Genomic DNA, 16070 nt, shown 5'->3' with positions numbered 1-16070 from the left:
CCTTCACTGCTTGCTCAATATACAGATTGAATAACATCAGCAATAAGCTACAACCCTGTCTCACTCCCTTCCCATCCACTGCTTCCTTTTCATGCCCCTCAACTCTTATAACTGCCATCTGGTTACTGTACAAATTGTAAATAGCCTTCCGCTCCCTATATTTTACCCCTGCCATCTTCAGAATTTGAAAGAGAGTATTCCAGTCAACATTGTCAAATGCTTTCTCTAAGTCTACAAATGCTAGAAATGTAGGTTTGCCTTTCCTTAATCTAGTTTCTAAGATAAGCATTATGGAATAATTTTTGACAGGACTGTTTATGAAAGCAGAACTGACCAAATGAGTAAAATAATTGGATATGCCCTTATGTAAGACAACGTTATGGAAATTCAAGTATCCTTCTTGGTCTTCTTTTTTTGTGTGAGAAGGATATATCAAAAAAGATGGGGTGGATACTGTGTTGTGCAGGGCTCATGGTTACGACAATGCTGCATCTGTGTCAGGTATACATGCAGGAATACAACAAAAAAAATTGAGGAGTCAATCCAAAAGTTCTGTTTTGTCCTTTGCTAATCATTCCTTAAATCTTTGTGGAGTTCATGCATTCTCATGGGAGCCCTCTAGCATCACCTGTTTTTGAACCACAGAGAAGTTATATTCATTCTTTTTGTCTTCTACATATAGATGAGAACTATGTCTAAAAACAAAGATGATGTAACTTACCAAACGAAAGCGCTGGCATGTCGATAGACACACAAACAAACACAAACATACAAACAAAATTCAAGCTTTTGCAACCAACGGTTGCTTCATCAGGAAAGAGGGAAGGAGAGGAAAAGACGAAAGGAAGTGGGTTTTAAGGGAGAGGGTAAGGAGTCATTCCAATCCCGGGAGCAGAAAGACTTACCTTAGGGGGAAAAAAGGACAGGTATACGCTTGCACACACACACACATATCCATCCGCACATACACAGACACAAGCAGACATTTGTAAAGGCAAACTCTTTGGCAGGTATCATACTGCAACTGCAGCGTAAGTCTAGGATAGTCTATCACAGACACTGCAAATCCTTTTTTTTATGTTGGTACATTTGGCACAATAACATATCACATGTTGACTTCATCTACAGAATAGTTTTTTTTATATTGTTTTCTTTACTATTCATGTTGTGCATGGTTTGTTCAAATGGGTAAACTGAAATAAAAAGTTACCAACAAAAATTTATCCAAAGTTGCAGGTTTACAAGTTGATCTGACATTTTCCGCATTTGACAAGGGGAGATCATGCGACAGAATCCACTGATCCCAATGTGGGGGTCATACCTGAGAGAAATGCATGTAAAAACGATTTGGTCACTAAGCATTTGTTTTCAAAAAAATAATTTTGTAATTTTCCTGTGTTGACTCCATAGCTACAGATTTTTTTCCCTCCTTTTTCCTAAAACACTGGTGCAATGCTTGAATAAATTAAAGAGACCTAACACTTTAAGCTAATGTTCAACAATCATAATAAAAAGACAGTCCTGTAAATCATCTTGTTCTATTCATATATAAATTGAAGTCCCTCACCATGGTTTCTGTTTGTATGTTTGGGGTAATCTCAGGAACTACTGTCGACATTTTGATAGGGTTTTCACTAATATATATACTGATTTATGAGGAAGCTTTGGGAGCAATGGAAGCAGGTAACTGCAATGCAAGGCCAGAGTGAGCTAACGCTACCAGGAGGCTACACTGGCAATGCTTTTGGGCAAACCCAGCAGCATGGTAGCTTGTGTCTCCCATCACTGCCATGAGAAGTCGCTCCAAATGCCAATAAATATTGCACAGTGGCTGCTAAACAAAATTACTGCTACATCAGATACTTAAAGTTAGCCGTGAGGGGCCAGGGCAGGTTGCTAGTGTAGTATGAAATAAGACTCAATGGAGAGATGTCAGTTTGTACGGTGAAGTTCAACATGAATTCTATCCAGTACATTCTGAAAATTTAACTCTGACAGAACACACCACAGTTTGATAATCATTCTGTTGTCACATGTGATCACATCATCTAAATAACCAGTGAAATTATAATTACAAGCAATGTGGATGTCTGAAGACCACAGAAAGCACACATCAAAACTGGGATGAAGTATGTAGAACTTAATGAGTATGGCTGCCAGACACCAGTGGAGACATCATCAAAATACACTCAACCAATGATGTAACTAATTAAGGGTAGACCAAACAGTGACAAACTAGTTCAACTTGAGAATGATAAAAGAAACTTTGTATGAAAATAGGTGACCATTTACCTGCCTCAAGCTTACCAACATTTTATTGACTTAATCCTCAGAACATTCTTTGTTCATTCATGCCACAAGCCACAAATTGGGCCTCTTCTGAAGATGCACATCTGTTCATAATTTACTACTGTAGTCATCACTTTTCCCCCTCAACAACAAATGCTTCTGACTGTAGCAGATCACTGAATACAATGTGGCACACTTAATGGCACTGTAATATCTTGTGCAAGTAGTCACATGTGAAAGCGTAGAAAATTATTGCTTCACATGTGTTTGACAGTGAACATTTAGCACAATCATACTGGTCCATCATTCTGTGCCTCAGTGCTACTGGATACAATTTGATGGGCGCTGAAAGAGTTCCTCACCATTCAATGACACAAAGAAAATTATGTCCTGCTGAAGGTCATTATCTTATGGTTCAATTATAATTCTGTGGAAAATTTGATCACATGGTGGAAAATAGCCCAAAATTCCTAAACAATTAGTAGGAAATTTTCCCAGAATCTCTCTGAGTGACTGTGAACAGAAATTGTGTGCTGATACATTAGTCTTCCAACAAGTAAAACATTTCCGGCATACAATAAGCATTCACATGTTTTTTTACCATCAGAAATTCATATACCCAAATCTGATACTGTGTAATACTATTGCCTCAACTCCTTCCTGAGCTCAACATATCATGAGGTGATTCTGGCTCATTTCATCAGACAGGCAGAAGTAAAGATACGGAGATGTAATAGAGCCATGAAAGAACGGCTTTGCTTTTGAAGTAATCTGCAAGTGTGTATAGCATGTGCAAAGAAAGCATTGAGATATTGAATGAACAATGTACGATTCTTTTTCATGTTATTACACCAACTTGTTGAAAGTATGTATAAACTGAATGTGGCAGTGCATTTGTTAAGACACTTGCCTCTGATTCAAGAGGATGAGTGTTCCATCCAGCTATCCAAAATTGTTTCAGGAAAATGCTGGGATGATTCCTTCAGTGAGGCCATAGTCAACCACCTGTCATATCTTTACTAAATACACCTGTATGCTTGTAAATTTCTGCATATATGATTTACATTTCTTCAGTTATAAAGCTGACAAACCCTGCATCATTGTAAACAGTCCTTGGGTGAATGTATTACAGTACTATACAACACTAGGTAGTGTTACTAGACTTCATCAATGCTGCCTGACCTAAATCAAAACTTGTGATGTGCTTCCCTCAAGGAGATATGTAGCTTTCTCTACTAAATGCAGGAGTAATTTCCACACATATTCTTTCCTTCATTTTATATTTATTCAACCTCATACAGAAGTATGGTATTTGGAAATGAAACTGGCAGATATGTTATGCAGACAGTAACACAATGTTACTGTATAAGACAAAGATGATGATTATATGCTGTAACAGCAAATATTTCCATTGCAGACATGATGTATTTGTACCTTGCAGAAAATGAATATGCTCATGTATTGCAAACTAACATCCCATAGATGTTCAGGCTTACATGAGGTTCCTCTTCATCGAAATATCTTCACTCAAACTCAGCTAGGGGTTGAACTGCATGTGTCACATTACATGCCCTAAATTAGACACTTGTGATTAGTTAAATTGTCTGGCTGATTGCAAGTTTTCAAAATAAAAAGTTAATATAACATATAGCAACAGTAGTAATAATATAAGGAGCTAAATTAACAACCCACAAATGATGTAGGCCACACAGATGTTATTTGGTTAGAATAATGTTTATTCAGAAAGCAAACTGATAGCGAAAGCGGTCGTATTTAGAGTTACTGTTACAAACAAGTGCATATCCATTTGACACAGTTTGATCATTCACAATCTCATCACAAAATGCAAGTTATCTACAGGAAAAGTTAGAGTTCACACCAGGCACATGGTTGCTCACCACTCAGACTAAGTCCCGCGATAACTAACAACACGAAATTTTCTAAGTCGTTTCACTTCCTAGCTGCCTAAAGACCGACTGACCACTTTCGCATCTCAATCCGAACTGTACCCTTTGGTGTCTTCAACTAAACTGTCCGTTTTCGCGTATGCACCAGCACTGTGTCTGCTCGTCCCTGGCCGTGTTTCCAGTGTGCTGAGCATTGTCGCTCAACTGACTAGGGCAGTTCCCTTTCCTGAAACCGTCCATCTGATTGGCTGCAGCTTTTCTACATTACTTTACATTTTAACATATTTAAATAATCAAAGCTTGACCACTTTCACGTTCTAAATAAAGTAAAATAATATCCATTACATAATAAAAGTTAAATTCTTTTACATAAAACCAATGCAATTTCCTTCTTAGCTTTGAATGCCACAGCTACTAGCCTTTCACCAATGTGCTTTCTGATAAATAAATAACAAAAGTAACTATTATGCACTAAACTTTACAGCAAATATTCTATTACCTAATGATTCAGTAAGGTGTCTTGCTGCCATAGTTCAATGTGTTTTGTGTCGAGGAAATGATGATCTGATGTTTAACTGTAAATACTGATAATTTAAATTTACTCCCATAAAGCGGGGTGACTTCGAAAGGTGGGGCGATTTTGAACAGCAATTTAGCGCCTTTTTAAAGTAAATGCTGCACTCTAATGTGTAAATATGGAACTAAGGTCACAGTTGTTAAATATCACCAGTAATCAATACATTCAGATGATAGGATAGTAGATATGAAATAATGTTGTATACCAATGCCAGAAAATAAAATAATTTTCTGGAAATGTAAGTTCCTTCACAAACGCAAAAACATTTGCCTATTATTAGAAGCATTTTTGAGTTCAGAATTTGAAATGAGTTTTTATGGGCAAGGTTAGCACTTGAATAAACATTTACAAAAAGCAGAAAATATGATATTTATTCTTTGGTGACATAAAAAAATAAAATGTGAAGGCTTGTCTTTCAAGGGGTGACTTTGAACAGTGCTTTCTGTATTCTTTGACACATCAGCTCCATGGAAAATATCTTTTACTGAAGTTTCGTTCAAAGAAGAGTGTAAAATATTATGTTGGACATGTTATCACTGATGATGAAATTAAACTTCTGAGGAAATGGCATTCCAAGGTGGAATCAGATGAAGTTTATTTTTTTGTGTGTGGCCTAATTTTCCCAATGTGTCAGGTTTTGAGAAACATGACATTTGTAGGATTCTGCCTGATTCTAAGGTAAATAGAAGGGGAAGGCTTTATTTTGAGCTTAATTTGATGTCTCTGACATCTGTTAGTAGACACTCTTTCCCAGCAGCTTCCTTTCCTGTAGAGTGTTTACAGATGTATTTCCTAAAAATGTGATAACTTTATTTCATTACTTTTGTTAAAATCTTACAGACTGTTTTGAAAAGATCTATTTTCAAATAGTGTTCTTATTTCATACTTAACTCAGCACCCATTTTACCAAAAATAGTTTTTTTGCTTATAAAAAGTTTCTGTTTCACTGTAGAACAAAAAAGGGAAACTTCCATGTACACTTTGTCTCAAATTCAGAAGGCATGTAATATGTGAAACTCTCATACTCAGAATATGGTAAGAAACAGATGTAAAACAAAATGTGTGATTGGAAGGGCGAGGGAGGGAGAGGGAGGGAGGGAGGGAGGGGGGGGGGGTAGAGAGAGAGAGAGAGAGAGAGAGAGAGAGAGAGAGAGAGGCAATATCTCCTCTCTCAACTCACAGTAACGTTACTGAACATATTCCTTTTTCAAAGAGTATTCAACTGATGTTATTTGAATTATGTGGGTAAGAACTGGAATGTGAATGTGTAGTGCTGAAATATAGCTGACAATTGCCTAAATTAGTGTTCACATTATTTTACAGATTTTGTTAAAACTGTTGCGTCAATTTTAATCGTATTGCTGATATAGTGACTGGACAAAGGTTGCTTTATAAAGAAAATCTCTCTGCAAAAGACAAACTGGTTTAATTTCTTTTTAAAACTCTGAAGATGACAAATGCACTCTTAATACAGTAGTAATAAAACAGAAATAATAATATGACAATAACAACAATGATAATGACATTGCTCATAAGGCAAGCATAGTTACCTATGACAGGTATAAATTATGAGTTATATCTCACAGGAAAGCACAATTCTGTGCTTGTCACACTGATATCAGGCACACTCTCATTCAACACTGTGACTAGTTAAGTGGATGAGTTCAGCAACTGAGTACTGCTAAACAGATAATATACAAGTTTCTTTTATCACTGTGAATAGGAGGAACAAAATTTACTGAGGCATATAAAATTTTGGCTACAGCAAATGAGGTTCAACAGTCTGGCTCTTAAGGTCTGAAGTAGTATCATCAGTTCACTGCATGCACAATAAGGCAGCAGGCAGCTAAAGAACAAGAACAAAAAAAATCATTATAAAAATCCAAACATACAAATACACATCTTTATGGTTACACTTCAACAAAGGATCCATGAAAACAAGCTACAATAATTTAGCTGAGTAACTGAAAAACGCAACACTTTTCTATCTCACGGCTTTGCTGAAAACTAATTTTCTACATCTGGTCATTTGTATTTTATGTCTTGCCCTTAACACATGAATATGAATAGGAATACTGTTGCAAACACACTACTTTCAATAACATCTGAATTTCCACTAGCCTACTAAAGGCGAAGATGACAGCAGAAGTTTAGCCAGAGTCTGAAGTGTTGCATAGTTCAGAACTAAAGCACACACGGAATTCAAAAGTGCTACAGTCACACTCCACTGCCTTAACAACAGTATTCTGTACACACCAGATATATAGCTTGAGCAAATCAATTAAATAAAGACTGTACATAAAACTTTATATTGCAGCAACATTTCCTTGATAATAATATTTATGCTTGCTGTGCATAAAGGCAGAGTACAAATATTCTTATATGTGTACAATACACAAAAGCATTTAGCGATGCCACATACAAGAATATAAATAATCTTATTAAAGTAGTCTTTCATTTGTAACATTCTCAACTGGCTAATCACAATAATTTATAAGATGCTACACTGTCACTGTATGCTTCAGTATGTTTGATACATACATGTGTAAAATAAGTATGTTTTTCAAAAATTCCATTTACTCCTCATCATTACGTCCAAAATACATACAACATGAAGAAACATAGTGTTTACTGTCAAATTTGTTAAGTGAAAACTTAAGTGAAACTGAAACTCCTTTCTGATTGCAGAATGAAGTGAAAAAACAAATATTCACAATGCTGTCATTGATGATGATGATGATGATGATGATGATGATGATGACAATAACACACATGAGGAAACTTCACAATTTCCTTTATTTTTACTTAACGGTACCATTCTATTCTGTCAAATTATTTTATCTATAAAAATAGAGCACCAAAGAATGAGATTTACACTGGCAGAAGTGTTGTGAATATTGACAAAAACAGTGCACAGTTTCTTAATCAAACTTATAAATTAATGTCCTTGGTACTTAAGATATTTTAAAGTAAAAAAAAAATGTAAAAATCAGGTTACTGTTGGCAGTGGAGCATTTCCTGGTTTATATACCATACAAAAGATAGCAGTCTTCCTTTTAACCTCTGGAAAGCAAATGTTTGAGGATGATCTAATCTAGAATTAAAGGATGATTCAGAGGAAAGCCAGACTATCATTAAAAACTGTTTTCTCTCGTTTTCCTCCACTCATATGAGCACACATCTGAGTCTTATACTGTTTCAACGCAAACTGAATACAAGCAAGAATAAAGACTTAAAAAACTAAAGTTAAGGAATGTTGAGAAGAAAAGCCCACATCTCCAGAAGGAGCGACACCACGGAGGTGGACTCGCAGCACAGGTGGTCGTGGCCTGCTCGCGCTAGCTGGTGGCGGGCGTGGGGGCAGGTGTGGGGGCTGCGGCAGAGGCAGCTCCCGTGTCAGGCGGTGCGCCACGCATCAGGGCATCGACGTCCGGATGCCGCAGGCGCACGGCATCAATGACGTCGAGCAGGTTCTTGGCGTCCATTGCCAGCACGTGAGCTGCTGACAGCATACCCCTGAAAAACCACCCGCACAATCACAATTTACAGCATTAAAAATACTAAACACATACAGTTTCTCCAAACCGTATATGTAAGGTTAAGTGAATAGTACAGAGACTTGGTTCTCTCTTGCTACTTAAATATCACCAAATGGAAAGAGGATGTCTGTGTTTTTGTACTTCATACTGAGCATTAATGCCACTGTTATTTATATGTTTACAGCAGATCAGGATTTTTTTTTCATTCGTATGAATGAAATGACATATGATTATGCTCTATATTCTACTGAAAAACTATGCAGTTTCACCATTGTGATCTCTACTGTTTGCCAATCTTGCCAGAAACGAGATGATGTTCAAAAATAGTATGTGGAGGTATCATACCAGTTTCAGCACTTACTTATTTCACTGTGAGGCACTAATTAAAATTCTACATTCAGACTGAAGAAACACACATAGAGAATGTTTCGGGATCCCTCCGACATATATTGAACAACAACAGCCTGTGCAGAGTTTCACTTTGTGACAAAAAAATGCTATCTTACCCAAACACGAGTGAGGCACATTGGTCACAGAACGCAACCTGTCCAGTCAATTCAAGGTAGTTTGCTGTTCTCCTTCAAAGAATCCAGTCTGCCTAAGAGGTTATTACTGTTTACATGTGAGGTTCTGGATCTAGCATGGATTGCTGGCAGTTTGAGTTCATTGACATTATTTTGTATTACTTCAAGTGAAGGTTCACATCACATACACTTGGCATACCTACAAGAATCAGATTCCTAACAGAAGGCACATACCCTATAGGATCTGCACTGCACTTTGACACATTTAAGAAACAAAGAATCTTCATCTATAGCACAGAAGGAGTGGAAATCATAATATTGTAACACTGGTTTTCGAGGCAGTCATGATACAAGGTTTAGCAGAACAACTTAAACCAACATACTTGATGCGGAAAGCTATGTGGGCATATATTACAAAACAGCTTGGAGGATACTCTATGAGTACTATCCATATGTGATGCAAGCACTATGGTAACCCAATTAGAAACTTTACATGGAATTTGTGAAGTGGTTTCTTCATCAGAATGCTAATAATTCTACCTGCCATACAAATTTTATTCACAGATTAGATCTACTTCCGTTGTGCTATCCATTTTTTCAGTCAGCAGACAGTCACATCTGGTATAATAAGAACCAACTGTTAGATGTCAACTACAAAGGTTTTGTAATGACGAAAATGTATTTTCATTACATCATTAGACAAACACTCTCAAGTTAGTTCGTTCAAATAACTGGTTATAATCAAGTGAGGTGTGCGTATACAACTTAAATTTAAAAAAAGTTTATTGTTATCTGTATTACTAAATGACTAACCTGGAGCGAAGACCCAGCTACGGATTGGCTATTTAATGGCTTTCAGGGGTAACAAAAATTTTTATTTTTAATATTTCATACTGTTACTGACCAAATTTAAAATGCTGTCAAATTTTACTCATTAAGAGCAACAATCTTATGTTGAATGTTTAACACAATAAATTCAGTATTACAGCTATAACTTACGTATACATCTAGAGGCAGCCTAACACAGCGCACAAGTTACTCAGACTATATTCATCCACTATTTGAGAATGAGAGCACTTGGTGACTGCTAACAAGCTTTACACATCATTTCAAACCTATACAAAACTTTTTATAACAGACACCCCATACAAACTGATAAAGGAAAAAAGTTTATCATTTACTGTATTTTCATTGTTCACACAATTAAATTACAGCATCAGGCACGAGTGTCAATATATTACTTCTTTACTAAACTCCACCAGCACGGTAAACAAAATTAGGTACTGTTTTTCTGCGATTGTTAGTTTGTGCTAGAGTTTTTGCAGTGACAAGCTGCAGCCACATAATATGGCAGGGTCATTCCATGGTTATGGATGTAACAATTGTACAATTTACATTGAATATTAACACAAAAATAAAAACAGATAAACCTGACTATGATACTACATACAGCAAAGGTTTGATGATACAAGCAGCATTGATTTGCCATTAAACAAAGGAAAAGGAATGTTACAGATGTAACTTTTCATGGAATCATCTAGCAGAGCGTACAACACACGCCAGTCAGGAGTTTCCAGTGCACTGGACAAACAACCTCTGAGATCCAAAGGCTCCACAATAGTGATTCAGATTCCATGAAAGGGTTGATCTGTGTAAAAAGATTTTTAATAGATTATTACTGTCCAGGACTTCAGTCAAGTAAGATCTAACAACAGCTGAATAAATTTGTCTGGTTTTCACTAAACTCTTATTTCATGTAAGGTAATGTTCAGAAAAAACAGAACTTCTTGAATGACTACAGATAGGATGTTCATATTCAAAGGACATGTACATTAGTATGTTCTGCAGAAATGATCAATATTTGAACCAAGTTAGTCCACAAATTCTCTCAAGTTAGCTCATTCAAATAACTGTTTATAATCGAGTCAGGTATGTGTAAACAGTGTCATTCGGATGAGGTGTCAATCTTCTCGGGGAGGGGGGTTCTGGGTGGTGTAACCTGACCTATCTTGTCATGCTCTATGGCCTCCCATGAATCGACATGACGCGACATGACCTACCAGTAAAATGTGGCTGCGGCTCTCGTTTTCTCTATAAACCAAAGGTAATGGATTGGTGTGAGTTGAGCAGATGTGCAGAAAGCCTCACAGACATATGCGCAAACCACACCTTCAAATCAGTGAGTCTGATTGCATCACCCAGATCCCCCCCCTACCCGAGTATATCAACGCCTTGTCCGAATGACATTTCAGAACAGATCTGCACCCTCTTCGGATCTGGCACAACAGTGGAACAGTGTAACCCATCATACACTATCAGCGGTGACAGTCCATCACTGTTTATTATGGCACGTGTTATGTGCGTGTTGACCATTTCTCCGTTTGCCCTCAATGAATGTGCAGAAACATGGTAGATAGCAATGGTGTATGGAATGACATTACTTGGGATAGGAATGGCATCAGATAATGTTTCTGGACAAATCCTGGTTTGTTTGTCTGAAATTTTTTTTTGGTTCGTCACAGACAGGGAGAGGCACTACAGCGGCTGCAACCTCAAAAGACATACATTGCCAGCTCAAGGCCTTGTGGTGTGGGTGCTATTGGGTACAATCACAAATCGCAGGTGATGCATGTCCAGGCCACTGTGACCAGTGTGACCTACTTGAATGGCATTCTGCAACCCGTAGCCTGCACAACACCCCAGACATCATTTTTCAGCAAGGTAATGCACGACCACATGCTGTTGCATGAACACGTGCCTCCCTAGTGTCAAAGGATGTCAGCCTTTTGCCCTCGGCTGCCAGATCACCAGACTTGTTGTCAATTGCAAATGTATGGGATACGGTGAAATTACAGATGCAGTGCTGCGACCCAATGTCAACCACCACAGATGAACTTTGTAACTAGGTCAGTGCAGCATGAATGGTTACACCACAGGATGCCATTCACACATTATAAGCGTCTATGCCATCACACGTGGAATAAGTTATCAGTGCCCATGGCAGACTCTGTGCCTACTAGGCAACAGCACACATGCTGAACCAATGTGACTGAAATGCTAATCGTTACTGCAGAATATACTAATGTTCATGTCCTGTGAATATGAACATCCTATCTCTATTCATTTAAGGTGTTCTTTTTTTTCTCCTCTGAACATGAGTGTAGTTTGATGTGCCACCAGATATTTACTTAATCAAGATATAAAAAAAAGAATCAGTAACAATGGGCAGAGTACTGTCACAGCTTTCCAAGAACATTTGGCCAGTAATGTTTAGTAATCACCACATATGACATGTTCTTCTAGCAGCATACTAAACTGGAACAACTTAACATCAGTTTCTGAATACTGCCATTATGGAATTGCTTGACCTCGTACCACCTGCTGGGTGCACCAAACTCAAATTTCTGTGTTGGCATATGAGCACAGTTAACTGTAGACTTTGGAATTTGGATATATCAAGCAGAACTTTTTGTTTGGTCTGCCTTACTTCTACGCAATTTAATTTTCTTTTTCCCCGTACTTGACGCACATTAAGAGTCCAGTGTAAACTGCTCCTGCCTTCACCAGGGCTCAGTTGACTACCCAAATCAGTGGTTGATTTCACGAAACGGAACAGAATTATCCATGTTCAGCATACGTGAGCAAAATGGTCAATTCCGGACAAGAACTGAGCTGATATGAGACTCTCAGAACCTTAAGGACATTCTGAATGCATCAACACAATGACACGTTCAAAATAAATCATTCCTTAGCAAAAGACTTTTTTCTGTGTGTTTTGGTTGTAAACATATTACTTACATCATAATGTGCTCCCATAACGACATGGGATGTCACTCCAAATGCCAATTCATTACAGAACACATAACATTCATGCATCCAGACAATTTTCCCACTGTGTGCTGCTTACATCCCACAAGTTATATGAGAGTGATGATATTCAGTTATTTAACACTGTTCTCTGAAATATATTCATAAATTGTGCTGTGGCCCATGAACAAAATGTGCTAGGCTACACAAGTCGTCTGACCATAGATACTTAACGCTACCTGTGCTAAGCCAGGCCGGGTTGCTAGTTGTCTAATATATTTAAATTAATTTAGGAAGTGTTTTCTGAATATAGTTGTAAGAAGTGTAGCCTTGTACAGATGTGAAATGTAGACAATAAGCAGTTCAGGCAAAAAGAAACAGAAGCTTTGGATATCTGATGCTACAGAAGAATGGCTGAGATTACATGGGTAGATCGAGTAACTGATGTGGAGGTACTGAATCGAATAGGAGAAAAAAGGAATTTATGGCACAACAATTGGTTAGTAGGGCACATCCTGAGGCATCAAGGAATCATCACCTTGTTAATGGAGGGAGGGAGGGAGGGAGGGAGGGAGGGGAGAGAGAGAGAGAGAGAGAGAGAGAGAGAGAGAGAGAGAGAGAGAGAGAGAGTGTGTGTGTGTGTGTGTGTGTGTGTGTGTGTGTGTTCGCGCGCGCGTTAAAGGCGAGTGAGGGTGGGGGTAGGCTTTTATAGAAGGAGATTAAGGTTTGACTACAGTAAACAGGTTCAAATGCATGAAGGTTGCAGCAGTTATTTGGAGATGAAGAGACTTACTTACAACACAGGATCAAGATAGACTAGTGTGGAAAGTTGCGCTAAACCAGGCTTTGGATTATAGACGACAACAACAACAACAACAACAACAACTACTACTACTACTACTACTACTACTACTACTCCTGCTGCTGCTGCCGCAGCTGTATAGAAGAATGTAAGAAGGCAAAAACACTCATGAGAAACAATCATCAACACTTACCTACGGTACTCGGCATCGAGCGTAGTAGCACTGTAGTTCTGTGCCAGCCGCATCGCACTCACCAGCTCACCCATGTCCTTGCTCAATACCTTATGCGCCATCTCGACCTTAAAAAAAAAAAAAAAAAAAACACCTCAGTATAATACTACTGGGTTCAAAAAATACAACTTCTGCAGAAATCATTATAAGCACAATGACAAAAATGTTTCTTCACACAGTCAAAACTATCTACGAAATACAAAATGTGATAATCCATTACGCCAACAGAAGGAAAAAATTAAAAGTTTGTGCCATGCTGTGTGGACATAAGAAGATTTGTAAGCACTGCTGGAATTCTACACTACATAAACAAATGCTCCCCATCCAACACCTACCAGCTGTAGCTCATAAACAAACAATTCAAAGAACTGATGAAAACAGGGACATGTGAAACATCCAAAAGTGTAAGAGATGATAATATAGATAGCCAACTTCCTTTTACTTTGGGCATTTAGGCAAATGACTCTCAGAAATTTAGCATCAATTCTGGTCTCTTTTATTTGTCTGTGGACAGCTAAACATCTCAACTGTATGGTGGTTGGTCACCTTTACTCCTTCCATCATCAGCAAACATGCTTTGTCTTCCGTTTGGTACTTCCTATTGGCATTACCACTAACATATCGTTAGAATGAATGGTAACAGATGACATGCAGCAGTAGTACCCAATATCCAATTGGTAAGCACATTATTCACCACTACATTACACACTTCCATTAAATATTTCTTGTTTCTAATCATCATGACCTATCCTCTCAAAACCAGAGTTTTTTAATTATAAAAATGAATACTGGTTTCTTAGTGAATACAGTGATCAACACAACGAGCCCATCAGTTAAGACATCCTGATACATCTAGAGAGAACATGATATCTGGGGAAATTTGGTAGTACAACTGTTCAAAAATCATGTTGAAAGATTTTGGATACACAGTAATGAGCTTGATAGCGAACATGTATACAAATGGAGATAGTGTGCAATGAGTATCAATGCCCATTTTAAATGTAATGTCCATCATGTTCCCTTGACTTGAATCCTACCTCAATGACTTTACCAGACTTGTATTATGCTCTTCTTTACATTAACATCAAACACTCATAAACAATCTCAATGAAGTGTTACTATGCTACTGTAAAGCAGTGTTTCCCCCGAGTGCACACTCTTTTAAGGACCGTAATAACACTTTCTTTATCCATTTCTGAACTGTTCCATTAGTACAAAAGCTGCCCTCTCATACTTGGACAAGAGTCTCATAGAACATACTTCAGTATATTATATTTGACAGAATATCCTATTATGAATAACATCAATAAGGGTCAAGATTAACCTTACACAACATGAGATATCTCATTAAATACCCCAACGCTTTGAGAAAAAATGAAAGATTAGAAATTACGATCCCACCATCACCAGAAAATTGATACCAAAAGCAACACTAGACTAGCTAAATAAAGGTAAGAAAGGAAGTGGACAGGGCTTTTGAAATTTCATACCAAAAGGTGTCCAATGTGATTTTTGAAAACAATGGAAAATGTGAATTGTGATGGCTAAACTGGGTTTGAATGCCAATCCTCCAATACGAATCACTGAGGCACAATGTTTGTTTTTTTATTGAGCCTTCTACTCAAATTTCATTAGCCACCAGGATTTCATTTTTAATATTTCCTTTTCCTTCATTCTTCACTTTCTCCCACATTACTCTGCTCTATCTTTCTCCATTTAACTGTTTTCAGTTTCCAAAGGAATCATTCAGTCCGACACTTTGGTTTCCCAAGGATTTGTGAGTTCAGCTCCTGTGCCCTTTATCTGTGTCTTACAAGGCTATTAGCCTTTTATATAATCTCCTCAAATTTATGGACCTCTTACCTCACGATGAGCAGAGACGGGGAAATGTGGCACGAGCACATCCACACTGGCCAGGAGCGCCCTCAGCTCGATGCCCACCTTCTTCACCAGCTCGAGGTACTGGTCGGCCCGGCTGTTCTGCACACCTGCAACACAAAGATGACAGGACTCTTATCAGGATACATGTCAGAAAACACAAATGACATGGAGATCAATCTAATTTTACAGCAATGTAGACTATAACCAGCTTTAAAAATTTTATGAAATTTTCGGATTCACACACTATAACCTTCATGTGGTTTATATGGTACCTATGATCAGATAGCAACATTTAGTCTTTTCAAGCACCACATTATCATGTTTGTACTCCACAATGATCTTCCAATGGTACACATTATTGTGAATGAAACTAAAAACTGCAGTGGAAAAATTTTAGCCCTATAATATATGCTCACTTCTAACTAGATGCCTACCACTAAAGCTCATTCAGTAAAATGTAAATGTCTTGTGACTAGGGCCTCCCGTGGGGTATACAGTTCATCGGGTGCAAG

General features: G+C 37.8%; 1 protein-coding gene across 5 annotated transcripts in view; it reads right to left on the bottom strand.

The window, feature by feature from the left end:
* Positions 1-6180: 6180 nt before the first annotated feature.
* Positions 6181-16070, bottom strand: part of LOC126416078 (focal adhesion kinase 1) — a 754036-nt gene continuing 744146 nt past the window's right edge. For all 5 annotated transcript variants that reach the window (XM_050083563.1, XM_050083561.1, XM_050083565.1 and 2 more), the window contains 3 exons: positions 15541-15665; positions 13639-13745; positions 6181-8289 (listed from right to left, as the gene is read on the bottom strand). In XM_050083563.1, coding sequence (XP_049939520.1) covers positions 8112-8289; positions 13639-13745; positions 15541-15665 — 410 coding nt within the window. In that variant the 3' untranslated portion in view covers positions 6181-8111. The remainder of the gene's footprint in view (positions 8290-13638; positions 13746-15540; positions 15666-16070) is intronic.

The sequence above is a fragment of the Schistocerca serialis genome, chromosome 8 (assembly GCF_023864345.2).
Source record: "Schistocerca serialis cubense isolate TAMUIC-IGC-003099 chromosome 8, iqSchSeri2.2, whole genome shotgun sequence".
Lineage (NCBI taxonomy): Eukaryota > Metazoa > Arthropoda > Insecta > Orthoptera > Acrididae > Schistocerca > Schistocerca serialis.
The sequence above is the reverse complement of the archived record's forward strand: the minus strand, read 5'-3'. Positions and strand labels throughout refer to the sequence as shown.